Source organism: Penicillium hispanicum, assembly GCF_028827665.1.
Source record: "Penicillium hispanicum strain IBT 35686 chromosome Unknown utg000001l_segment0_segment0, whole genome shotgun sequence".
Lineage (NCBI taxonomy): Eukaryota > Fungi > Ascomycota > Eurotiomycetes > Eurotiales > Aspergillaceae > Penicillium > Penicillium hispanicum.
In genome coordinates, this window is record NW_026623193.1 from 4205151 (window position 1) to 4231637 (window position 26487).

Sequence of the window (26487 nt, forward strand, 5' to 3'; positions counted from 1 at the left end):
CCTAGTGGGCGAGGACCAGCTCGCTGGGACAGAATTGTGGTTGCAACTGGGCGCCCACATGGCCCATGCAGGCTGAACAGCCTTCTAGCCTTGTCGACCACATGGCAAACCCAGCCTCGACACCACCCGGGAGATGCTCAGCCCCTCGAATCACAATATTCCCAATTGATGCAACAAAGAGAACCATGTCAGGCCGTGGGTGGTGGCCGGGGTGAGAAAGGGAAACGTGGTCGAGTGGGTTCCTGCGCAAGCCATCGGGGATTCGGACTCCTTGTTCGAACAGAGGTTCGTCCAGTCCTGGCAGGGAAGAGACTCACCGCATATCATGTCTCGAGGACAGCCCTTCTGGTCCCCGAAGGTATCAAAGAAGATGGATGGTCGGACTAGGCTGGATCCGGCGAAGGGGGGAGTAAGCGCCAGCCGCCGCGTTTGATCCTGTAGCCCTCCGAGACGGGAGATGGTTCTTCGCAACGCATCATCCTCACAGTAACGTGTGGAGGAACAGATCTTGTGCTTTCTCTCTCTCTTTTTTTGTGACTATTATCCATTCGTGAAATCTCCTAATCTGTCAACTGTAGTCAAGTTATGGTCGGGGTGGGGATCCACCCCACGTGACCGTCGAGCTACCAAGAAGATCTCAGTTCCAGCGTTCTCTTCCTCCCGTTTTCTCCATATGCTCGCTCAGGCGGCGCAGTCAATACAAGTCACGGACGGCCCAACCCAACCCCTGTCGAGGACGCAGCGCCAGGATGGTGATTGGCGAACGCCGACCAGGACGGACTTGATACCCCAGATGGGCAACCACTATGCTCGATGCGGCATGGTGGTGACTGGGCCCAGCCAGTCCAGGCTGACCGGATGCTTCAGCCCGGCCAATAAAAGTCTCCATCACCACCGTGGTGGCGCGCTCCATCTGGTGGCGGACCCTCGGACGATCTCGAGGCGACGGAATCGACTCCTTCCCCGGCGCTGTCACGTCGATCCGGCTCCACTGCACCTGCGCAGCCGAGATAGGAGATTAGGGGAGACCTATCGTCCTTGCCCCGACCACCCTGGCTCGTTGTCATCCTGGCGTCGTGCGAACCGTTCGAAACATTCCTTGCCCTACTACATCTCCGGCACAGATAGGTTGGGTGCTGGTATGGGTAACTTCCTCTTCGAGGTTGTTGCAAGCCCTCTGCTGCGTCTTACCATGGTTGAGTGTGTCGTCGTGAGATCCAGATGATCCCGTGCTGACTCCCATCCGTGGAAACCGAGGCCGGACTGGCTCGATCTACTGGTGATGCTCGACTCTCTCGTCCCTCATCTCTCGTCTCTAGTGTCGACTCGACTGCCCAGCAGATGTGCTCCCGTCGGGCTTCGGAAGTGGAGGTTCTCCCCCGATCCACCCAGACGTGACGCCTCCAGGCACATCCTATTTGGTATAGTCCACTAGTCACGGATGGTGCTGATTATAATGATTACTGATCATTTACCTTTAAATTACCCTAGGGAAATTTTGACACCCGTTACATGTCTTGCAGGCTTAGCCTGGGGGGCACAGGAGCACGCTAAGTTATCTGAACGTCTCGACCCTCACAGATTGCCCTGCTGCACCCCCCTTCTCGACTCTCCCCTCTCCCCCCCAAACAACACTCGAGTAGCGAATGCCCGTAGGAGATCGATGGCAATTCTGCCTGCTTGCTGTCCTCAATCAGGAGACGTGCATTGTGCGGTGAGTAGAAACCGAAGTCCTGATTATGATTGCTTTTCCCGGCCGCACAGTCCCATGTTCCCCGGTGGTTTGCGGCCAGTCCTACAGTCCTAAAATGCTGAAATCTGGAATTCCACAATTCCTCGTCCATAGTTCATAACGCGGGCCCGGCACAAACCCTGCCGGGGTATTAGCCAGGTCTCCGTACCCCGGCTGCATCTTCTCTCGCTCTCTCTGGCATTTCCATCTGTCCTATGACATCCCCGGACACCAACAGGCGTTGGGTCCCACCCATGGTCTGTGTGTCCCCCCTTCTTCTTGTTTGGCGTCTGGGCAAATAGAGTGACCTAGCGCATGGCCTGTCCAGGTCTACTGGAGGCGACGCTTTCACCTCTTGACCTGGATGAACTCCACTCAGGAGGCCTCTCTCAAACCCTCTTGACTCATTTCTGATACACTTGCACGTCTCGTCTGCGAAGCATCCATATTTGGCACAAAGGATGGCTTGTCCGTGCCTGAGGATCTTGAGTAATATCTACTAGGGGGCGCAAGGATGCAGAGGCTAAGATATCTATATTCAAAATGATCAGAAATATCAAGCGAATCAGAAAAAAGCATGGCTCAAGCCAATGAAGGATCCCCGGACAAAGAGTCGACGATAGAGTGGGGGAAGTAAAAATATCCAACAAAAAAAAAAGAAAAAAGAAAAAAAAAAGTACGGCCAAAGCCAATTTCCAAAAGCCGAACTAAAGAAAGAGCAAAAAAGAAAAATGCCAAAACCAGAAATTAGAAATCACCTAGACGGCACTAACGGGCAGCCCAGAGTGCAAAGCCGACGCCATCGTATTGTATGCCGCAAAGCTCTCTTGAGTCAGTTTCAGCCTCTGGTTCGTGGTGTTTGCAACCCTCAACGCCATCGCGGGCCTCCCCTATCGTCTCTTCTCCCCTGCAGACCCCAACCTTGATTTTCTTATTTATTCACCAGACCCGCCCGGGTGGAACACGCTCCAAGCCTGCTTTCTTCATTCTTGATTCTTCATTCTATCCTTCTATCCTTCTATCAACCCACCTCTGCCGTGTTGGACGCTTGTCTTTGCCGTTTGTTCGGGCCAACACACCCACGCTTTATCCAATTGGATTGTCATTTCGCTGTCTCACTGTCCGTTCATCGTGCCGGTGTGAGTTGTCTAAGATCGCGCTTCTTTCAGGAGCTCCTAAATGCAAGACGGTCCTCCGCCACGTCGGACAACAGCGACGCACGCCGCCTTCAATCCTTTTTCTTCTTCTTCCCTGCTCTTTCTAGAAGGGGAATTTTCCTAGCTCTCTCCGATTGCCTGCCAACGGAATAGAGCTATCTCCCTGCCTCTCTTCGCAATTCCCCGGTCCTTCTAGAAGATAGACCGCTGCAGAAAAGGAAAATGTCATTGACCGCTCCTCCCTCCGGGCTCCCTCCTTCACCTCCTCACTCTACAGAGGGCGAGCCCATCATCGACCAGGCTTTTGAAGGCTGCGCTTCTTATCCACCAGTACCGGTGTGGAATGCTGCAAGCTCTGGCTTCGAGTACATCAAAATGCACGGTGACGAATTTAGCACTCCGGAGCCCCAGTCAATGGTAAGTCCCTGCCAATATTGGACATGAGAGATGGATCCGTATACTGATAGATGCCCCAGATTTATGCCGCGCATCACTCCTATTACCAGCACCCAGGCGACTATTCTTCCTCCATTCCCACGTCATACCCAGTAAGTATACTAGTTTTTAACTGACAGCAGCGAGAGGGAGAGAAGATAGCGCTAATCACTGGAACTGCAGATGGCTATTCCTGGCCCTAATGTTAATACGCCCCCTATGACTACCGACGAAGACCATCTTCCCAGCAGGCTGGCATCGTCTTCGCCGTCATTTACTTCGCCCTCACGCCCCCGTGTTCCAACGCCCAAGGCAAAGCTCAGCCGCTCTCCTCGCGAGAGCCGAGCTCGCTCCCGGAGAGAAACCTCCAAAGCGATGCGGGAGCCTCACCTCCAGGGCCCTCTGAGTGAGGTGACCAAGCACATGATAGATGTGCCACTGAAGGACATGAAGACGTGGGTGTACCGCTCGGTCGAGGAGCGCAAGCGGGAAGTCAACCAGAAGGGCAAGATCTCGCGGCCCATGAACTCGTTCATGTTGTACCGATCCGCCTACGCAGAGCGCACCAAGAAGCTTCTGAGCCAGAGCAATCACCAGGTCGTCTCGCGTGCTGCCGGCCAGAGCTGGGCCATCGAGCCCAAGGAGGTTCGCGACATGTATGAGGAGTTGGCGCGGATCGAACGCGACAACCATGCGACCTCGCACCCCGAGTACAAGTTCAAGCCGCAGAAGGGCCCCGTCGCCCTCAAGCGCATGGGCGAGATGACTCCTCCGTCGCCCATTACTTCCGGCCCTGTAGTGGATCCTGGAAGTCCGACTGACTGGGAGGACAGCGAGTACTCCCTGGCGCCATCCTCGCTGCACTCTCGGTCGCAAAGCTTCGACGTCGACTACCTCAGCAAGAGCCGCAGCTCGACGCCGTTTGATGGCCACGATTCTGTTCTGGGGCCCGGTGGTTATCTCGGCTCTTCGTGGAACACGAGCTACCCGTCCCAATCGCTTCCCACGGTGCAGCCCAGCGCGCTGCATGGCCTTGGGTCTCACGTCGAGGACGTGCACTTCCGCCATGCCAGCCCACTACCGCATGACATCTCATTCGGCTCTTCCAACGGCCTGGCTGGGCTTCCTGGGGCTTCACACGATGACCTGCTGCAGCCTCAGCCGACTCACCCGATGGCCGGTCGCATGATCGGCAGTGGTCATATGGATCCCCAGCTGCTCAGCTACGAGCATGATTCCACGGGTCTTCCCGTCACTACTGGTGCTGAATTTCATCCAGTTTCAAATCCCTACCCAGTCTGGGGAGACGAGGTCGGCGGCAACTGCTACTTGACCACCTCCGCGCCGTCGGGGACATCAAGCCCGGCTCCTTACGGCCACCCCCAGCTGGGCAATATCTATGTCCCAGGTCTACAGCGCAACCCTTCATGGGACGCAAGCCAGCATGATCCTAACGGTATCAATGAAGGTGACTGGCTGGATACCCAGACCCCGACGACAGGCTACTAGGGAGATGAAGAGCAACGATGCCCACGACATGATATGAAAAGCAATTGTCTATTGGGAGGACTATCTGCTTTGGCTGACCAAAGAGTTCTTTCCTGCAATTGAGCTCCTGGACGAGCTCAAAACGGGATTTGGCCACGCCGACGGGTTTCGTGGAACGAAATCTACGAGCGAGTTGGAGTTTCGGGCGCTTGAGCGCCACGGGAGTTTCTTGGGTGGTCTCTTGTCTCTTTTGTTGTCTTCTGCAGATGGATTGGGCTATTCCACTATTCTGGGATTTTCTCTGTTTCCTTCCGGTCATTGAAATGTGCCCTCCTGCAATGAGCCGGAAAGGCTGTATCGCACTGGAGGCCTGGACGGGCCGTGGTCCTGGCGTTTGGTTTAGGTTAAATGTCTTAGAACGTTAAAGAACTGGCGGGCGGTATTTTGTCTCCAATCACAACGCACATCTCTTCAATAATCCATGGTGTATTCCAGGTCCTGGAACTGACAGTATATTTTATCAAGTGTTCCATATCAAATATGGTTGCGTATACTTCTCTGCTTCACAATCGTGCCCTAATTGCGGCGTAAACGCCCTCACCGCCCGGCGTTTGTCCACCGCCTCCATTCAGACCTGCCAGAAGCACTCGGGCTCACTTGGACTCACCGTTGGCATTGTACTATTACATCTGACATTGCAGCGGTCGCGTCAATTCATCGATCGGAACCACTCTGCTATCCAGTCGCTTGGAAGCCCGCCTACCCAGAACAGAGCGACTCCCACTCCGACCAGTTGGGCACCACATTTCCCCCTCCACCCGTCCTCCGAATCCGAAATCTACATAACACCCCAAGATGTCGATTCCCAACGAAGCTCTGCAGAAGGTGAGCAATAAACCCCCATGCCCTTTTCTAGCCTCGAGGATCTATCGCTTCGCAATCGGAGCAAACTGCTGACAAGCCGCACCACCCAGCTCCTGCAGGAGATCGAGACCCGCGCCCTGGCCTCGCAGCAGCAGATTGGAATCACCAAGGCCCAGATGACAGCCAAGCAACGCGACATCCGCATGCTGCAGCTGACATCGAAGGAGCTGTCGGAGCTGCCATCGGAGACTCGCGTCTACGAGGGTGTCGGGAAGATGTAAGTCGCTTCCTCTTCTTCCCTCTTCCATTTGGTCGTCATTGGCTTCCGGCAGTCTATGCAAACATGCAAATCTGCTTGCTTGGTGCGTCGAGGTGTAGCATAAAGGCTGATTGATTTTATGGAACTAGGTTCGTCAACGTTCCCATCGACACTGTTAACAAGCGTCTCACCCGCGAGAGCACCGAGGCTACCTCGGAGATCTCTAATCTGGAGAAGAAGCTGCACTACCACGAGACTACACACAAGAATAGCCGGGACAATCTGGAACAGATTCTGAAGTCGGGGAGCAGGGCGTGAGATGCGCAAGCCTCAATGACAGACCGACCGTGCTGTGTGGGGCGTTGATACGTGGATGTCGTATCGTGCGCTCTATTGAGAGAGCTGCTAGTGACAGTTTATGAGACGCAACGGGGTTACATGCTCCTGCTTGCTCTTTATTGGCATCGTACGTGCCAGTACGGGCCATGATGAGAAGATGGCATACAACGAAGGGCAATATCATATCTCCCTGGCGAAAAGGTGCACCAGCAGAAGGATACGAGAAGAAAGAGGGCTGCCGGGCCCTTTCCCAGTGCGTCTATCTCCCACATTCGGAGACAACGTACTAGTACCGGCGATTTGGATACCCAGGAGTTTTCCGTGATGATTACATTAGGTAGCAATGGACCAGATTCAATATAGTCACCAATAAGTACATTGCTCTCTTCTCTGACTTCGATCAATTAAATGGCTTCTTATTTTGGCGTTCTGTGCATCGCGCTGCAGGTGTCAATGCCTAAACCGGCCTGGTGGGGCCGATGGAAGCTTATTCTACTTGACGAAGCTGGAATGTCACGACGCACCCCGACAGAATCCGGAAGATCGACGTCTGGAATGTGTCAAATGGCACCGACCAAAATGCATTGTTGCGACACAACGAGTCCACCCGTGCAGCCAACCTTGCAATGATTAGTCCGGCGACATGTCAATGTGGGACTTGGTGACTTCCCCAAGCGGCGATGTAGAAGCTCCTAAATGCCCCATTTCCCTCGAAATGCCTTGCAAAAGAGCTCTCAGGTAATCTCTTACTCACATCGGCAGAATATTCCTGCCTGGAATCACGCTGATTTACTTTCTTCCTAGTTGTTTCTTGAGTCCTCGTCGCAATCTTGCATAAATCCCACGCCAAGGCCTAATAAATCCGTCCGACTCCAAGGCGCAGCGCGTCATACTAGACACGATGTGGCACAAGCCGACAGCCATGCGACACTTCCTCGTCAGCGCCATTGGCGTCATGCTTGTGCTATCGCTGCTCAGATCATACCTGCATCTGACGCCCGTCCGGGTAAGCCAATCGAGTGCCCCCAGCATTATATTAAAAATGACGTGGGCAGCCCGGCTAACAGGCCAGATCCCTGTCGTTGGGACCACGTCGAATCCGATCAAGAAGTATCTGGATATCTTCAATCCGTCTTCGCTTTCAGGTGTGGGATTTGAGAGGTTGGCTGTGTCCGGGTTTCAGAATGATGGGATAGCCATCCCGGGCGGAGATGGACATGGAAACCCAGACGGAGACGGAGACGGAGATGTAAATTGTGAGCGGAGGAGGCATACGGCCATGCTTGGCGTGCAGCCGAGCTTTGATCTGCAGGATGATCTGACGAAGGTAGTGCTGAGCTTGTCTGCGTACCCGCAGATCGAGCGTGCGATCAATGATCGGAATGGGTCGTTCGAGGCGTTTGTGGGTGAGTCTTGGGCGGAGCTTGCGGGCTCGGGGGTCTGGCTTCCTGATCACCAGGTGTATCTGGTGGTCTCGAGGCTGATCTACTATCCCTCCGGGAGTCTGGCGGTGCCTACGATTAGCTTCCTGCGCGGGCGGGTGTTTGATGCCCAGTGGAAGCACTTGGAGAACTACTCGCTGAAATGGGACGGCGAGTTGATCTCGTTCCCTTGCACCTTCGATATCCCCATCACCTGGCCCGATGGCGGTGTCTTTATTGGACCCGAGGATCCGCGCGTGGTGCTCGAGGATGGCGTTCAGGGCGCCGAGCCCGTTATCGTCTTCAACATGCTCTCCGAGCAATTGGGCGGACGGCGGGCGATGTGGCTGCACCGGCCATTCTCGAACTTCACGACCGCGCTCAAGATCCGCGGCGAAGACCAGAAACACGAAGAGAAGAACTGGGCACCCTTCTTCCAGCGATACCCCCGCTCCACGCCGCTGCATCAGCCTAGCCACCACCTGAACTTCGTTTACAGCCTCCACCCGCTCCGCATCCTACGCTGTCAGTTGCTTCGTGGCCACTGTGACTGGGTTTTCGAGCAGGAACCCGCTCGTCTGGCCATCCACACGCATCCAGATGTCCGTGGCGACATGCGCGGTGGTACCAACTTCGTCCCCGTACACCAGTCCGACCCAGACATCCACCTCTGGGTGGGATTCCCTCGCACACACCTCGACGGCGCCTGCGGCTCGAACAACGCTACCTACCGTCCCGAGCTCGTGGTGCTCGCAAACAGCGGGGCCCAGTTCCACATCGTGTACGCCAGCGACGCGATGGACTTTGGGACGGCCGTACTCGACCGAGCCGCGCGCGAGGAACCCTGTGACGCCGGCCGCATCCTGATCCCGAACGGGATTGTGCGCTGGGACCAGGGTCCCCACGACCTGATGCATCTGGCGCTGAGCGTCGCCGACCGCACGACGCAGGTTGTGCGCCTGCGTGGCGTATCGCAGCTGGTTGAGTCGCTGCCGTACCTGGAGAAGTGGCGGCGCGCACTCGGTCCGGACGACGAGCCGTGGGGGCAGCGGTGGTCGAATGCTGGGGGTGAAGTGGTGGGATGCTCAGTGGCCGCGGCCGGAAATTCGAGTATGCGGCATGCGGATGCGGATGTGCGTGACGGGCAGCTGACAGTGGTGTCGTGATCGATGCCGCGATGACCCAGTCGGGGTCACGCTTGCATTCTTCTCTTTTTCTTGGGTCATCCCACGGGAACACCCGACCGCGTCCCTTGGTTCGTGTCGTGCCCAACTTCATTTGGTCATCGAGAGGTGTATCTCCCCTCGCTTGGTGGCGCCCAACTTTGGGCTGGGCGCAAGGTACTCCAGGGCATCTCAACAGTCGAGATCAGATCTTGGGATATCCAATTTCAGGCTTGGGTTGGGCGCCAGGAGGTAGGGCTGCAGGGCACCAGGGTCTCAGATCAGTTTCAACAGACGCTGCCCCGCTCAGCGTGCTCCACGAAGCGCCGCGGGGACCGTTGGCGCGATGAAAGCGTCGTGCAGCGAACGGTGTTTCGGGGACAAGAGTGGCCACGCAGAGCGGATGTTGACCTGCAGGCCTCGACCTGCAAGAGCGCATATATATGTAGTGTATCAACCGACGATCGTCGGGTCGCAGGACCCTCGGGGTTGGCACTGTAATATAAATAGTCGCAGGAATACTCACGTTGGACTCCCAAAGGTGGGGCGTCCTGCATCGGTGGCTGGTGACGATGATGCTATCCCGCCCGAAAACCTTGGAAGAACGGGAACACAAGAGGTGTGCTGGTGGGAGAGAAAGAGGGAGAGGAGGGAGAGAGAGAACGAGAAAGACAGACGCAATGTGACCGTGACGAGAAGTCGAATGGAATGAAAAGGCGCATTCCAGCCTCCCACGTTTCGAATCCACGGGGGCGAAGTGTATCCATGAGGCTGAAATCGTCATGTCTGCACTCGAGTCTCTTGGGCCCTTTGAGTAGTCGAGTCCACAGCCCTGTCACTCTTATTGCTCGCAGCCGCAGCCCAATAAATCCTTTATTTCCCGCGCCCCGGTCACCTCTTCCTCTTCCTCTTTTCCTCTTCCCACCTTCACCTTCACCTTCCCAGCCCCTCCCCCGCTCTCACTTGAGCGGTGATCCGATAAGCCCTCGTATTGCGGCGAAAATCCTGTGCCGAGCCTTCTGGTGCCTTTTCCCCCTCTTTTTCTTTCCTTATATTCATCCTTGTCTGTTCTGGCATTCGATCCGTGTGTGTGCTGCACCATCTTCTCCCCGCATCCCCAGAGGTCCTGCCTCCCAAGTGTTCGGGCCCCCACCAGCCTATACATCATAGCCACCAAAGCCCATCTCTTCTTGTTCGTTTCATCTTAAGAACCACCCATCCCCTCCCAAAATGCCTCCTCCGGAGATTTTCTTCGAGTCAGACGACTCGGAATTCTCCGAGACCGACCTGTCCATCTCCGGCCGCAAAGGCCGCACCCACTTCCGCCGCCGCTCCATTTCCCGCCCACGTCGCCCGGAGCTCAAAGAAGCCTATCTCACGCCAGCCGTGCAAGGTGTGAGAGTACACCGGTCAGCCTCGACCGGCGGACGCCGGCCCCGTGAGCGCGAGCAGCCTACCGTCGTGATCGTGAACGAGCAAGCGCAGCGCGCCAGCAACGCCAACGCCAACACCAACAAGCCGCGCCGCGTGCAGCAAAAGGTCGTTGAGCCCGAGTCCGATGAGGAGCCAGTGCCTCGGTCTTCACGCCGCCGCGCCGCTACCGGCGCCCCGCGCGAGGCCTCAGCCTCGCCCTACCATCGGGACTACGAGCTTATCATGGGCCAGCGCTTCCTGGAGAAGAGCGACTTCCGTCAGGATATGGAGATCTGGAAGCAGCAGCAGGAAATTCAGCGTTTGGAGCGCGAGCTGGAGGAGCACCGCGAGCGCCCACCGCCGCCGCCGTCGTCGAACCCGCGGGAAGCTCGTCTGCTTCGCGAGGAGGAGGAGATGTATGAAGAGGAGATTAGTGAACGACTGCGCCGCTTGGAGCGGTATGAGCGTAAGAACCGCGATGACGAGCAGACGCGCAGGGCAGAGCACCGCTGGCGACTGAAGAAGTTCGAGGAGGCGGAGAAGGAGGCCGCCGATAAGGAGGAGCTGAAAGCGCGGCTGCGCGCGGAAAAGCTGCAGGAGATCGCACGGCAGCAGGAGGAAGAAGAAGAGCGTGAGAAGCTCAAGCGAGAGATTAAGGAGGAGGAAATGCGCAAGGCGCGCGAGGCGGAAGAGAAGCGGGCAAAGGAGATCGCTATGAAGAGAGCTGCGGTCGAGGAGTGGAAACTGGAGCAGGAGCGCATCAAGCAGAAGCAGAAGGAGGAAGCCGAGAAGAAGGACAAAGAGTTCCGCGAGCGGCTACGCGTTGAATTTGGATACAGCGAGGAGGAGATTGAGCACATCCTCAACAAGAAGAAGAGGGAGGAGAAGGAGAAAGAAAAGGGCGAAAAGGGCGAAAAGGAGAAGCCCAAGGGAAAGGAGCTTGAGGAGACGAAGACTACTTGGATTAAGGTAATGAGGCGTCCTCTTCCTGATCAGTGTCCGGGCTAATATGGTTTCATTTAGGTTCATCGCAAACATCTCCTCCCCGAAACTTTGATGGCTTTCAGTCTCCCTTGGGACTGGGACGAGGTAAGACATGATTATCCATGGATCATCTATGCTAGGACTGTATGCTGACGTTCGATTTCTAGACCGATAGCAACTATATCATCATCAAGCGCTGGATTACCGAAGACTTCCAGGAAGAACTCTTCGCTCACTCCCGACGCCTGCGTGAAGGCAAGATGATCGCGCAGACCTCCAGCTCCATGACCGAGCTCAGGGTCAACGACCGTAACAAGGACAAGATGTACTTGGTGCGGAAGAAGAGCCCCAGCCGTCGGTTGCGGATCTTTGCATAAGCCAGAGCTTCGCGCGCTTGACCCGAAGTTGCCTGCTCTTTTTTGATTTGACGATTGTTGAACTATCACGCGGCTATATCTTTTTTCTGTTATATCTGATGCATGTTCCTTTTCCTTCATTGCAAATGCTTTTGTCATGAGACCCGGACCAAATGCTTGACTGTCTTGTTTGAAATTGTGTTTTTCGCTTGAGATCCTTGATGTTGGCTGTCACTGGATATGGTACAATAACGAGACACGAGTTGATGACCTTCTTTTCCCTGTAATCATGCCTTGTCAATTCATCAAACGCCGCTGTGTTCTATGTATCCAGTTACCTGTCCCAATGCAGGTTTCTGGTGAGACCCAATTCTGCTGTAGACCCATGTCATAGACCCATGTCACCTCAAAAGACGCCAGGTCCATTACAGAAGACCTTTATGAAATGATGGATTTGTCCTGAAAGCGGTAGTCATTGCAGCTACCGAGGCTATGGAGAAAAACTCCCCATTGGATAAATGCCAAATGCAAGGCGTGGAAGACATGCATCTTGCAGGCACGAGTCTGCAGTGCAGAATGGGAGATTGTCTATTATTACAAAAAGTGGAAGGCCTTCGGGTTATCAGTAGGCGAGCAAGGAGCCATTATAGACTCATCTGGTGGTTTGCAGCCCAGCGCTTCTCAGCACGCAAAATAAGCTCTTCGTACACGGTCCATGCCAGCGCGGAGCTCAGCGCCTTGCGCGCCATACGAAGACCCAGGCCTCCAAAGAGACTGCGCATGCCGTCCTCGTGGATCATAAGGCGTGTCGCACGCAGCATGTTCCCGTACTTGGCGGGCATGAGCTGCAGACGGGTTTTCACGGCGTCGAAGGGATTGGTAATGGCCGTGGCTAGGCCGGCTGCCAAGCCACCAGAAACAAAGTTGACGGACGAGGAGGCGGCGCCCGCTTGTGGTGTTCCGTCGCTGCTGGTGCTTTTGGTGGTCGTTGAAGCTAATCGTCGCTTCAGCTGTTCGTAGATGAGCACGTACAGCCCGGCGTAGGGTGCATCTCGGGCAGCTGTCGCGCCGAAGCCTGCAAATAGTCCGCGCACGCCCTCTGTCCGCACGATATCACGTCCTGCGCCCCATAGGCTGCGGTAGGCGTAGAAGTCGGACTCGTAGCGCACTTTGAGTACGGTGACGGGCATCATGACAAATCCGGCGGCGACGCGAGCAACTGCACCAGTGGCCAGATTGGCGGTGTTGGAGAGCTTTGGGAGGGCGGAGGAGGACTTTGTTGTGGTTGGATTGGTGAGGATGGGGTTGTTCGCTTGGGCGAGTGTTTGGCGCAAGGCATTAAGACTGGTGAAATACAGGGCAGATCCGAATCCCGTGCGCAGGGCGGAGGGTAGTGTGCCTCGCCATAGCGATCGGATTGGATTTGAAGATGATAGGATGGCTTTGAGAGTGGGGAGAAGCGTTTGCTGGGATTGTTGGACACGGGTTTTGAGAAGATCGGCCGGCTGGAGGAGGATGGAGGAGGTGAGACCGGAGCAGAGGCCGGCTGCGAAATGGAATAATGTTTTTGATGCTATAACTCGCAATGATAAGTTAGCTAGGGGTTGCCAGACGGTGGCTTGCAGGTAAGGGTGTGGTACATGTGGAGGTGCTCGTCTTTTTCACCTGCGGCACCACGTACACGCCGTTGTTGGACATGGCTCTGGCTCTGGCACCGCAGGCTCAACCAGTGGCTGTGCAGCTTCCCAGGGAGCTTAAAATCGATGGATGAGGTTCGATGCCAGATCAAATCGTATCAGAGTCGGAGATTGGACAGTCGAGGTTCAAGGCACCGCTTGCAGCGAGCGAAGAAAAGTAGGTGGAAAACACACCCGCCTTGAGTCCAATGTATCAAAGACGAAACGAGATAGCCCGAATTCCACGCACAAGGATAAGAGAACTGGTGACCCCAAGGCGAGGCGATCCCAAAGAGCGAGCGAGTGCTGGACCGAAGAAAAAGCTAGCGAGAGTGAAGTCATCGGAGTCGCGTCCTTTAGCTCGGTATCAGCGATAAGGCTCCCGCGCAATTGCTGGCCGCAATGCGCAAATTGCCCCATAGAATCAAGAGTAGCACCACAAAGCGATTTGATCTGATGTCGCGACATAATTCTAGATCAACAATGCTCATTTCACTTTGAAATACCCCAAATACCTCCGTGAAACAATACCGCACGCAGCACCGGCATCTCGCGGAGAGGCTTGGGCGCCAATCAGCGGGCGCCAATTGCCCTACCGTGTAATCGACGTCATGCGTCGTATTAGGCGGCCTCTTTCCCTCTCTCTTTCTTCTCCCTCACCACCCACTGTCGAACAATGCGGTGGCCTCTTCCCTCCATCCCGTATCCGCCTTCCAAGGCTGGATTCTGGAGTCCCGTCACGTCCACTCTCAACTGGTGCGAAGAGGTGAGCTGCCTGATATCATGCGTTGCCGTGAGCCCTGGACTTCATTGACTGTTTTGCCAGGACTACTATGCCACCATTTACTCCGCCGAGATCGTCAACACCCTGACGAACCTGCTGTTTATGTGGCTGGGCATCAAGGGGATCATCAGCTGCCGTCGCAATCAACATGACCAGATCTTCACGGTTGCCTTCTGTGGCTATCTTGTTGTCGGCACCGGCAGTTTCTTGTTCCATTCCACACTGAAATGCAAGTCTTCCTTCGCCCGCGAATGATCGGCAATACGATCCCGGCTCACGCTGAAAGAGACATGCTAACCCTTGTGTGCACTACCAGATCCCATGCAGCTAGTCGATGAGCTATCTATGATCTACACCACCTGCTTGATGGCATACGCCTCTTTCTCGTATTCGCGCCCTTCAGGCATTCGCCTCGTCTTGGCCGTTTCCCTCGCCGCCCTGGCCATCTTCATTACCTTATACTACCACTACTTGCAAGACCCGGTGTTCCACCAGAATGCCTATGCAGTTTTGACTACAGTCGTCGTCCTGCGTAGCATGCACACGATGGAGGTGACCCTGCGCCCCAAATGGCGCAAATCCCGCGAGGAAGACCGGTTAGAGCGCCAGGAGAAAGGACTTCCCGTTCCTTCGAAAGAACGCCAGCTCTACGAGAACGTGCGCGATGGCAAAATCCTGAAGACGATGTGGTTCATGGTTGTGTACGGACTGGGCATGTTTCTCGGTGGATTCTTCATCTGGAGCCTTGACAACCAGTTCTGTTCGCAAATCCGAATATGGCGCCGGCAAGTGGGCTTGCCCTGGGGTATCTTCCTGGAGGGGCATGGTTGGTGGTATGTGTGCCTTGTTCCTTCGCCGTTGACTTTTTCACATGCAATGCATTGAACACCTTTAATTCGCTAACTTTATTTTTGCAGGCACATAATGACCGGCCTCGGTGCATACTTGTACATCATCTGGGGTATCTGGCTTCGACACTGCCTCAACAAGCAGCAGGACGAGTACCATTTGCGCTGGGCGCACTTCTGGCACATCCCCGAAGTCATCCATACCATGCCTGCGTCCGACGAAGGAGTGGCCCGGGCGAAGAAGTCTACTTGACGAATGGTTCCCACCATCATTGTCTGCGGATCAGTCTTGTGGTTTCCCCCCCAAATGCCATTCCCATTCCTTGATTGCCTCGTATGCCGTTGGAAACCCTTACGAATACAAAAGCTGGCTTCTGATCGCAAAGTAGACACCATCTGTTTGTGTTCCCAATTGATCGTTTTGGCTTTGTTCCCCTTCACCCCTGCCCAATCCTGGCGCATTGGAATGACGCCCCTCGGTGATTTTCTCTCCCGCCCCGGCGACGAAAAATGAGATGGGCTGACCATGAATATACCTTTGATCCCCGATGCTTATTCTTAGGTGCTGGAAGCTGCCCTACTTGTGCGCGAGAGAGGAGACAATGGCGCAAGCTTGTTGCTATAGACAGGTGTCGGGCTTGTACTTTGATTGCTGGTGCTGTTTGATGCGGTTTGGCCGGCTTGTCCCGGTGCTTACAAGGTTACCCACCTCCTTAGGATACGATGCAATAGAAAGACTCCGATTTGATGAAACCACAACGTGTATGATCAAGCGCCTCTAATATCTGGGAGAATTCGCCTCGTTTCAATCATGATATGTTGTCCATCTCGATAACGCCAGATGCATGGGACAATTCAAGCCCACCAATGCTGTCCTCAATCGTCAAAGGAGGCTACGAAAGAATCTATGTGCAAAGTGTCCGCCAGGTCAGTCACAGCTTCGGGTCTGTCTTAATTGTTTCGCCATTCTTGGGCCGCCGCGCCGGCGCAGGGACATGCTTCAACCACTCAGCATCAATGGTCATCTTCTCGATCTTAGATTTCGCGCTCCACGCCGCACGGAAGCTTGCATCCTCGTCGTGCCAGCGCCGCAACTCAGGTGCCAGCCAGCAAACCGCCGCATCAGCGCACTCGTTGACAGCCTCCTGGGCAAGCAGGTGGCCAAACTTCTCGAAGAAGACCTCGCGCACACGACCAGCCGCGACGCCGCCACTGCCGCCGAGCCCGGTGCCAGTGGTGGTGAGCTTGTCGGCCCGCATCCACGGCAAGCACATATCTGATTTGCCAGCGAAGATGTACAGCACGCTCGGGCGCAGATGCGGTAGCTGTGCGAATATGCGCGATGACTCGGGCCGGTAGAACGGGTACGAGTCTGGGTGGTTGGCGTCGAGATCCGGGTGTGTTACTCGGTTGACGGGCTTATCGCTGCCCGGGATATGGTGGTAATTTGGTCGGGAGAAGGTGAAGACTTCCTGGTGGAGTGGGGTGCGCAGCGTAACGGGTGGGTTGTTTTTATCGATGACGGTCTTGTCGTCTAACGGGTGGATCGCAGTTGGGAGGTCGCGCAGACCATATTTTACCCAGCGGTCGAGCACGCGCGGGTCCCAGGCTTGGTAGAAGGGGCTGCGCTTGAAGCTCTCTAGTGCGTCCTGGCGCGAGGGCCATATATCGCGCCGGTAGGTGGAGAGCTGGGTGGTTTTGGCGATCAGACGCTTGTTATCTTGCATCTGGAATCCATCTAGTTGAGTGGTCTGGCGCTGGACTACAGGGTCCAGGAGTACTAGGGTGTGTAACAGTCGGGGGTGCATCAAGCTTAGTTGAGTGCTACAAAGTGACGTTAGTAGGATGTCTATCGATGGGTTGCAACCGAGCCGGGTACTGACAGATGAGCGCCGCCCATGCTGTGTCCGATTCCGACGATCGGCCGGGGCATCTCGGCGCGCTTGACATTGACCAGGTGAAGCAGGTCTCGCGGGTGATCAAACCAGCTAGCTATGGCCTAGTGAGTACACTGTACGTTGAAGGCAACATGCTGGAAAGGCTGCATACGGTCATTTCCGAGGGAATCTTCATTGATCACACTGCTCTCGCCTTCATGGGCCACGTCGGCCATCCAGATGCTTCGGATTCGGAACCCGCTGTCTTTAGATCGTGCGTGGATTTCCTCCCAAAGAGGCTCGTACAGCTCCTACCAGTGAGATTAGTCTCATGTTCATCCTCGTCGTTCGCGCAATATGCAGAACCAGCAGGGTGCGGTGTATACCATCGGTTCTGAATGCGCCTATGAGACTTGAACGCTTGTCATACCTTGGGGAAGCCATTGGCATGCGCAGCAAGAATGGTCACATCGCCCGGTTGCGGTTCGGGATTGTCGAGAGGGATGTATTGTTTCACGACCAAGTGCAAGGGTTGTTCCTGATCGTCGGCTGTGGCGGCGGGATACTCGCGGAGGTGCTGGCATGGCACCACATGCTCAACGATGCGGAACGGAGAGGACATAATTGACTTTGAAATGGTACTAGAGATGGAGAGATAGAAATGGAAAGCGACAGAGGGTGACAAAAGAAGCGAGCAGCCACCTCTGAAGTGAGAGCTCCCCCGGACTCCGTGTGGAGGATGAAATGGAGATGATTGCCGCGGGCGGACGAGCCGAGGCCCGTTGGACGCCGGATGGCATTCGCCGCTCAACTGCCGGAGGTCCCACCGGTAGTGAACGACGGATACTCTGCTTTCTATCTATATCTCGACATGAAAAGAAGAGAGGACATCCATGCTCATTTGGCACTATAAGACCATGGGTATTTCGCTGTTTGGATCTTATCTATCGTGACGATGGGCGGAGGTTTGTGTCGCATCGAGCAATCTCTTGACATCTGAGAGACACTTGCTCAGCTCTGCTTGATGAATCTTTGTCTTACACCGTCCAATTGATAATAAAAACATAAGAATAAAACAGCATATGTAGAAGAAGGGTTGGGGAAAGGTGCTGGGTGGTGAGCTCGGGGTCCGGCGATAGCAGTTGAATATATACATATCTATTTGCGTTCATTCCAAAACTCAGATCACTTGACAAGATCTTATCAAAATCCATCATCTGAAAAGATATATCTGATTACCCAAGGTTCCACAAGAAAACCTAGTTATAATAAGAAACTCATTTAGGAAGAAGATCATTTCTCGCTCAGTCCATGTCCGCCCTAGATCATGGTGCAACAACGTGCTCCGTAAAGGACTATAGCTGCCATCCTATCTGACGGGCCAGAATGACCAGAATTTGCGAAAAATGATTAGAAGCAAGTCACTTAATAAATGGTGCATATCTACTGCGTACTGTTGGGTGACGGCGAATTACGCGATCTGGTTTAGCGTGCCTACTACGGTTTAGCGTCGCCCTGCCCGTTGCTATCCCTGTGCGTGTTTCTATAAAGTCCCCGCCATCGCCGCTTCAACTTTTTGCTGTTTTTTCGTCCTGTTGCTCTTTTCTTTCTCACCCGTTCCCTATACGCACCCTACTAATAAGGCATTTTTACTATTGATCCGGGTCACTAAGCTCCGCTACCCTTTTTATCGCCGGCGTGAAGCGGCTAGTCCTTTACACTCCTTCGAGCCCTTAAATATAATCTACACTGCTTTCCCTTACTTTACCCTGTTTCTATTTAGTTTTTGTTATTACGCTTAAGATAAGGTATTTTTGCTTTTAGTCCGCTATATCTAACTAGTAGATCTATTATCTTATATATTAATCAGTTAGTAATCGTTAAACCTCTATATATCTAGATATATCTGCCCTATACTTTTTCTAGATAATCGCTTATATATAGTAGGACTTGAAATCTATCTTAGGGATATAAAGCCTATTTAAAGGCTTTATTAACCTTAGCTAGATAGTATCTATATTATTTTAGCATTAAAGAAGGATTAAATTTATTAAATTCTTTAACTAACTAAACTATTTTAGCTACTATTTATAGTTATTTAGGGTATAAAAGTTTACTAAATAAATAGTATATTATAATACTCTATCTTTTTATAGTAATTATAAGATTTTATAATAGCTATATCTAGACTCTAAGATAGTTATTACAGACCTAGCGTCAGCAACATGCTAAGGCATGAAGATGGAGAAACAATAACCAATCAACTTAGAAGTCATATAGAGATAACCTTTAGGATATAATTTAGACAAATAATGAATTATATGACTCAACCTATTAAGTGATAGGATAATATAGTGGGCGATAGGATTAGATCTTATTAAGTAATAAGACCTAGTCTTATTAGGCGATAAGAAGGACTAGATATATAAAGACAGTTTTTACTATATATATTTAGTTCTTCGCGTTTAATCCTTTATTATTACTTAGAATATCTAGATAGAAATATAATTTATTCTTAATTAACTTTATATTAATTAATACCCTAAATAATATCTAATAGTTTTAGGAGCTTATTTAGCGATATTAATCTCTAAGTGACTAATTTAGTTAGCGCCTTTAATTAATATACTTTTTAAAGAAGTATTTTATAGATTTTAAGCCTATATAAGGCTAGATAAATAGTGGTAATAAGAGATAGGTAAGTTTAAAGGGACTATAGCTACTAAGAGAAGTATCACCTTTGAGGTAGTAAAGCTAATATAGCAGTAGATAATTAGCTAGTATATAATATATTAAATACTAAAATTTAGGATTTAAGTAAAGTTGATAAAATAGTTAACACTTTATTACTAACTATAATCTAATAATAGTAGGAAGTAATAGTACTAGTAATATAAAGAGAGGATAGGCTAAATATATATTATTACCGCCTCTTACTAATACTAAATTAATAAAGATAGTTTCTTAACTATAGGATTAACTAGTGTATAGATAGCTATTAGCAGTAAAACTACCTAAACTAGACTTCTTTTATAGAGATTAAGCTAAACTATAATTATTTTTTATATAGATAGATATATAGTTATATATTATTAACTATATAAAAGAAGTTAATAAAGTGATATATATATATATATCTATATATCTTTAAAGATAGGCCTTTAAATAGTTTAAGCCTTATATTTAAGAATTTAATAGGAAATCTATAAGAGATTAGGGTAATATAATAAAAGAAATATTTATAATATATTAAATCTTTAAAAAGAATCTTAAATAAATCTTTAAAAATATTAATACTTAGTAGATAGCTAAAAGAAGATTTAAATAAATTTAATAAACTATGTCAGACTTTGTAGACCACTCGACTAAAAGAACACTTAAGCGTAATCTTAATCAAGTTAGTCATACTTAGTCATATCCAATCAGGATAGCTCAATCTGACAAACTAGCTTAGTAAATATATATACTACTAAATTTTAATAAATTATATTATATCTAGACTATAATAATAATATATATATGTTACGGACCTAGCGTCAGCAACACACTAAGGTGTGAAGACAGGAAGTGATAACCAATCAACTTAGAAGTCACATAAAGGAACCTTCAGGGTATAATCTGAATAAACAATAAATTATATAACTCGACCTATTAGGTGATAGGATAATATATCGAACAATAGGATCAGATCCTATTAAGCAATAAGACCTAGTCTTATTAGGTAATATAATAGACTGGATATATAAGAACGCTTATTCACTAATATATATTTAGTTCTTTACGTTTAATCTTTTATTGTTACTTAGAATAACCAGATTAGAATACAACTTATTTTATTTAACTTTATATTACTCAATACCCTAACTAATATCTAATAGCCTTAGGAGCTTACTTAGAGATAGCAATCTCTAAGCGACTAACTTAGCTAGCGCCCCTAATTAATACATAGGATAAGCACTTTATAAACTCTAAGCCTATATAAGGCTGGGTAAGCAGTGGTAACGAGATATAGGCTAGCTTAGGGGGACTATAGCTACCAAGAGAAGTATTACCTTTGAGGCAGTAAGGCTAACACAGCAGTGGACAATTGGCTGGTGCGTGATAATATATTTAATTATTTAAATAAGGTCTTAAAAAGAATTTAAGGATAAATTAATATAAATTAATTAATCTACTAAGTTATTAAAAATAATTAAAGTTATAGTTAAATTTAATAATTAACTATATAAATAGAAGCTTTAGTAAAGTAAAATATAATATAGTAGATAATACTAGAATAATAGATACTACTATTAAGAAGGTAAATAAAGATTATAATAGTTTAAAGAAATCTATAGTGATTTTTATAGACTATAGCTAATAAAGCTTAATATAGTAAGGCTCTTTACTAAAAAATAGAAATAGTGTAAGGAAAAGAAGCTTTATTTTAAATATAATAAACTAAATTATATAATAAGAGAATATAAAATAAAATAAATAACTAGAAAATATAATAAATTTATACTATTTAGGAAAAAGGAGTATATAATATAACTGAACCTATAAAAATAAGAATATTTTATATAATATAAAATAAGCTAAATTAAGGATTTAGTACTAAATAGAATCTAGAATAAGGCTTAAAACTAATATATTAGATTTTAGAAGAGGTACTAAAGCCTAGAATTAAGTAAATAGTGCTAAATAATATAAAGTAATTATTAATTATAGTCTAAGATAACTAGATAGATAAATAGTAGAATTATAAAAGTTTATAATAAAAAGCTATTATAATAATAAATAAAGAAATCTAGGAGTTTAGGAAGAGCTTAGGTAAGATTAATAAAGATATTAATTAAATTAAAGAAATATATTAAGAATAAATAAATAATATAGATTAACTAAGAATCTTAATATAAAAAGGTATTAATATTATTAATTTAGGGAAGTTAATTAAATAATAAAAGATAGAACTAGCTTATAAAAAAGTTAAAGAGTATATTAATATCTTTAGGTATCTTAGAAGTGTTAGTGTACCCCTAAACGTTCTAAAGGCTTTCTTAGAGGTCTTACTATAAGGTCTCGATTTCCTCTATTCTAAGTTTTATATTATATACACTAGTAAATGATTGTCTCTTTCTTTTAACTGTACTTCATTGTCTTAACTAACTAGATTATAGACCTAAAAGCTAATAACTTCTTTATTGGATTCAAAGATACTACTATTCTTAAAGGTTACGCCTACTAGTAAGAGCTCTATCCTGCTTTATATATAGTTTAGAATAGGCGCCCTATATTCGAATCTAGACCTAATTTTAGGCCACTAAAAAGAGGAGTAAACTTCAGTGCTGCCGTTTTTAGGAATATACTAATACTATATTATCATAATATTTAACCAGAACCATTTTATGCACTAAAAGTCCTTCTAAAAGCCGGTTAGATATATAGCGCTAATATATAGAACTTAGGAGGCGTAGTAAGTACTCTTAAATATATAATACCCTATTATATATTGTATACTAAACCTAGCTATAGCTCTAGGAACTTCTTACAGACACAACGCTTTTCGATAGGTTATACTATAGAAGTGTACACTACTCCCAGGAGGTATATATCGCTTAGATTATAAAGCTTTTAGGGCCTCCCCTATCACAATTTCTGGCTAATTATAACCTAAGTGTCCGGGACAGCTTTTTCACACCTCAAGATACGTTCTTTGCACGATAATAGTACAAGAAACGCTTATATTTAGGCGTGATTAGGAACCTTTAAGCTTTCTCGACTGATTCCGTCCGAAGAATTTAATTTTTCAAACTTAACTCCGTTCCTACACAGAGAGGATAAGCGTCTGTTCATTGAATTTGTACGCAAAATGCTTCAGTGGGAGCCGGAGCGTCGACCTAGTGCGAAGCAGCTTTACAACGACCCTTGGCTTCATTACAATCCGTAGAAGCAGATATTTTAACTATATTGCACCAATTACTATTCCACTTGCTATGAACTTATGGCAGCTGCCTGAGCTTACAAACTGTGGCCCCAGCCATGTAGATAGATTTGTCTCTATCTCTGAGGTAATGTTTTCCCCTACTCTGTGCGTTCCTCCTCTATCAATAACTCAATAGGTGGATTATATTTAATAGCACAGGAGACCTGGATCGAGTGTAAGATCAGATCGAACTGGCTGAAGAAGAGAAACAAAATACCAAAGAGATTCTACGAGGAGCCCGAAGAAAGGGCAGATGACACAGAACCGGAGTGCACTAGGCCGAAGAGTTAAAAGAACAGAGGACTAAGAGACAGCTAATCTAGATTCAGCGGAATGGGGCTATCTGGCTACCCAGGAATTGCCATCAACAAATGAGGGAGGTAGAATCACAGCTTGCAGCATTTCTCCGTTTCTTCCACCAAAACGCTGCGATTGCTCTCCTGCGTAGAAACAGCAACATCGAGACCAGGATTTCTGCTACGACCCCCCAAGACTGGCTCTCTAAGGGGACCGCACACATGGTCTATCCGGGTTAGCATACCTCGCGTATATAGTCTATATGGCTCGACGTACCGCGCAGGGATTTACACCCGCAGCGCATGCAGAGATTAGACCTTCAGCGATTAGTTTATCATTGAATCTACTCCTTGGTTCCCTTCACTCTAATCCACTAAGCTCATCCTCGGATCTACTGCTATGCAGGTCCTCACAGATATATTCATTGAATTTAATCCGCAAAAATACCTAAATAGGAACAGGAGCGTCAGCCGAGTAGAGGACAGTTTTACAATGATCCTTGGCTGGATTACAATCCGTAGAAACATATATCCAGTGCCAACCGTCTCTTCGCTTTATTGTGTGTTTCTCTGGTCTCATCATAGATTTCTCGCTTTCTCCGGTTTCTTCGATTTCAGACATATTCAATCCCGTCTACCACTCGAATGGAACCCGATACGGTATATACCAACGACACATTCTGCAGAGCCCTTACTATTTACGCATTTTCTTGGCCGTCGCTTCGATCGGGGAGGTTCTTGTCTTAGGTTGTATAATATAGGCAGTACAGGTTAGCTACCACTAGCCACTGGCAGGCTTTACCGTGGAGAGCTGCTATACGCGTGCTATATAAACAAGCAAGCGCAAGTGTTAGAGCTGCAAGTCAAGGCCGGGGGAGAAACTTGGCCCGGTTAAGTCGCCAGAACGCGACGACTCTTGCATCGCCGTGGTAGCGCGCGGCTGTGAATTGGCACTCGCGTACTCGCGACTCATGTAGATGCTATTTGCTATTGAGCGAGCAGGTTTTTAAGCAAGAGATTTGTGTGCCATTATAGAGATAGGTATTTGACGCGTAAAAACGAGTGATCGAACGTACGTCCTCGATCCTAATGGTATCATCGGACTATTATCAGGCTGTAGCTGCCCATCTGAGTCCCAGAGTCAGTACTTTCAGGCGGGGTGCTGCCAATATCAGAACGATCTTATATATAAGAATTGTAGGGATATGCAATACCGAGCAGAAATGTATGGCGAAAGACAACGAATCATGACTCGGTCGGACATAAAAGGAACCTGAGGAGGACGATCGATGCAACTGAGATGGCTGTACGGCAGATCCTACCCTAGTACAGAGCTCTAGTAACACAATAATAGAAATCAGACAAGCCCGGAGAACTTTCTTTGCTTAATCACCATTAGCCAAATCACAGAGCGTGTTCAGCTCCATCTCTTCCGGAAGCAAGTCGGCCACGGCCACCTCCGCGTCGAAGAATACCAATGCAGCGTCGATGAATAACTCCGCGGTCTCCATCAGCGCGCAGTCAAACTCGGACTCGCTGGATTTGAAGTGAACCTGGACCTGCAGCTGCTCAAGAATTCCCTCGTTGATGCTGCTGAAGTAGGTGAGGTCCACTAGGGACGGCCCGGTATGCTGCACAATATGTTCTTCGGCACCTGGCCCGCGGCCAGTCGAGAGCATATAATCACCCTCCCACGTATTATTCTTCTGCATGGCATTTGCGACCAGTGCAAATGCCGTCAGGTTCATCCAATTGTTAATATGACCGGGATCAAAGTGCGAAAAGGGTACAGAGATACTCAGTTTGGCTCTCTCATCCTCGTCGTCCGCCGTGTACCGGATATTCTCAACATTAGGAGTGGCTTTGGCCCCGGTGGCGCACTGGTGCATAGTTGTGGAGGTTGTTATCGTGGCGATCGTGGCCTTGTCAACATCAATACTTGTTTCGGTAACATGCATGACTGTAGAGGCTGACGAATCAACGCAAAGGGTCGATAGGCCTGAATAGAAGGCACTGTACAAAGAGCTGGATCGGGTCGTGTCGTTTTCTTTATCCCAGTCCTCGGACTCGAAATTGCTCCAGTTGCCATAATCCAGCACACCGTTCGGGCTGACGTTGATGGAGGTGGAGTATGAGATGGCGGAATGGATCAGCGAGGTACTACCAGCACATTTGGTGACGGGATAGCCTTGCACGGTCGAAATACTCGATGACCCACATGCTGTGACAGCGCCATCCTCACCATAAGCGGTATATTGCCAGTTGTTGAGAGTGACGGTAGCAGGACCCTGGGTAGTTGAGGGTGTGCTGGTGGCTGTGACGGTGTATAGAACGCTAGCAGGGAGAGTCGGCGGGCAAGTCTGGCGATGCCCGAGCTTGTATGAAATATGTGTCGACTGGTATGGCAGAGACAATAGCTATCTATTTGGCCATCATCTTCGTTGTGGCTCTGAGATGGGCGGCACGTAGCTGTCGGAGCTACCGACGAGGTCGATGGTGCAAGCGTGGGTGTAGGCATATGTGCATATGATGCGTGGCAGCCTGCCGTGAGGTTATGAGTCAGTACATGCGCCAGATATAACAAATGATTCCCAGCGTATACCTGCGAAGCGAGACCCAGAGGAGGCTGCAGCAGTGCTAGAAGATCCCGGTTTCTTGACGGTCACGGAAGGCTTTCCTGAAGAACCAGATTTTGCTGAACAGATGGGGCCTGGGGTGAACATGTAAGAGAGTCTGGTATATCACATTGGCAGGACAAAGTGGCGTACCATGAGCGGAAGAGGAGCCATAAACTGAAGGGATAGGTCGGAGAGTTGCAGAAGAGTGCTTGACGGCCACCGAGCGCTTTCCGGAAGCATGAAGGCTTGCCGGGCAGTTGGGGCCTGGGTTCCGGATGTAAGAGGATCGCATATATTGAACTGACGATTCAAGGTGGCATACCGTGAGCTGAAGGATTGGCACGAACTGAAGGGGTGGGTGGGATAACTGCAGAATATTGCGTGACGGTTATGGAGTGCTTCCCGGAAGCACCATAGTGTGCTGAGCAGCTGCGGCCTGGGTTGAGATGTAAGAAACTCTGTTGTTTTTAACTCAGAGACAAATCAGCATACCAAGAGCTGAAGAGGGAGGTGGGATAACTTCAGAAATCGCAGATGACGCCGAATCCCGCACGACTTTTCGAGTGATGACTCCCCGGGCCCTCCGATCTATAGGCGCCAGGGCATAGGCCACTTGCAAAGATATCCATAAAAATATAATTAAGGAGGTGAGTTTGAGTGCCATCCTCGACGCTATTAAGGCGACTGAGAGTGATTGAAAAGAGGTTGACCAGAGGTGACCCAGACACGCGAGCCTGGCTGCGTCGATCCAGTATATAAACATCCCCATGCAAATGGCCCCCATGGCAGGGAGAGAGAGACCTGGATTCGTA

At 49.6% G+C, this 26487-nt stretch overlaps 8 protein-coding genes across 8 annotated transcripts; 5 read left to right on the plus strand and 3 right to left on the minus strand.

Annotated features, from left to right (window-relative positions):
- Positions 1–3111: 3111 nt before the first annotated feature.
- N7459_001571 (HMG-box domain-containing protein) lies at positions 3112–4833 on the plus strand (the record flags this gene model as incomplete). Its single annotated transcript, XM_056940756.1, has 3 exons — positions 3112–3306; positions 3366–3437; positions 3508–4833. The coding sequence occupies 3 exons, from the start codon at positions 3112–3114 to the stop codon at positions 4831–4833; spliced, it is 1593 nt and encodes a 530-aa protein (XP_056805036.1).
- An 834-nt stretch (positions 4834–5667) lies between these two features.
- N7459_001572 (putative prefoldin subunit 1) lies at positions 5668–6253 on the plus strand (the record flags this gene model as incomplete). Its single annotated transcript, XM_056940757.1, has 3 exons — positions 5668–5697; positions 5787–5953; positions 6085–6253. 3 exons carry the CDS (start codon positions 5668–5670, stop codon positions 6251–6253), a joined length of 366 nt encoding a protein of 121 aa, XP_056805037.1.
- Positions 6254–7175: 922 nt separating this feature from the next.
- On the plus strand, positions 7176–8861 carry N7459_001573 (glycosyltransferase family 91 protein; the record flags this gene model as incomplete). The annotated part of the gene is made up of 1 exon (XM_056940758.1): positions 7176–8861. The coding sequence occupies one exon, from the start codon at positions 7176–7178 to the stop codon at positions 8859–8861; it is 1686 nt and encodes a 561-aa protein (XP_056805038.1).
- Positions 8862–10088: 1227 nt separating this feature from the next.
- N7459_001574 (uncharacterized protein) lies at positions 10089–11632 on the plus strand (the record flags this gene model as incomplete). The annotated part of the gene is made up of 3 exons (XM_056940759.1): positions 10089–11240; positions 11295–11360; positions 11423–11632. The coding sequence occupies 3 exons, from the start codon at positions 10089–10091 to the stop codon at positions 11630–11632; spliced, it is 1428 nt and encodes a 475-aa protein (XP_056805039.1).
- Positions 11633–12255: 623 nt separating this feature from the next.
- N7459_001575 (putative mitochondrial carrier protein) lies at positions 12256–13309 on the minus strand (the record flags this gene model as incomplete). The annotated part of the gene is made up of 2 exons (XM_056940760.1): positions 12256–13184; positions 13252–13309. The coding sequence occupies 2 exons, from the start codon at positions 13307–13309 to the stop codon at positions 12256–12258; spliced, it is 987 nt and encodes a 328-aa protein (XP_056805040.1).
- Positions 13310–13963: 654 nt separating this feature from the next.
- N7459_001576 (ceramidase) lies at positions 13964–15172 on the plus strand (the record flags this gene model as incomplete). The annotated part of the gene is made up of 4 exons (XM_056940761.1): positions 13964–14053; positions 14114–14273; positions 14388–14904; positions 14989–15172. 4 exons carry the CDS (start codon positions 13964–13966, stop codon positions 15170–15172), a joined length of 951 nt encoding a protein of 316 aa, XP_056805041.1.
- A 679-nt stretch (positions 15173–15851) lies between these two features.
- On the minus strand, positions 15852–17418 carry N7459_001577 (putative toxin biosynthesis protein; the record flags this gene model as incomplete). Its single annotated transcript, XM_056940762.1, has 4 exons — positions 15852–16743; positions 16803–16911; positions 16969–17107; positions 17227–17418. 4 exons carry the CDS (start codon positions 17416–17418, stop codon positions 15852–15854), a joined length of 1332 nt encoding a protein of 443 aa, XP_056805042.1.
- Positions 17419–24442: 7024 nt separating this feature from the next.
- N7459_001578 (uncharacterized protein) lies at positions 24443–25967 on the minus strand (the record flags this gene model as incomplete). Its single annotated transcript, XM_056940763.1, has 4 exons — positions 24443–25453; positions 25540–25598; positions 25660–25767; positions 25826–25967. The coding sequence occupies 4 exons, from the start codon at positions 25965–25967 to the stop codon at positions 24443–24445; spliced, it is 1320 nt and encodes a 439-aa protein (XP_056805043.1).
- Positions 25968–26487: the final 520 nt, after the last annotated feature.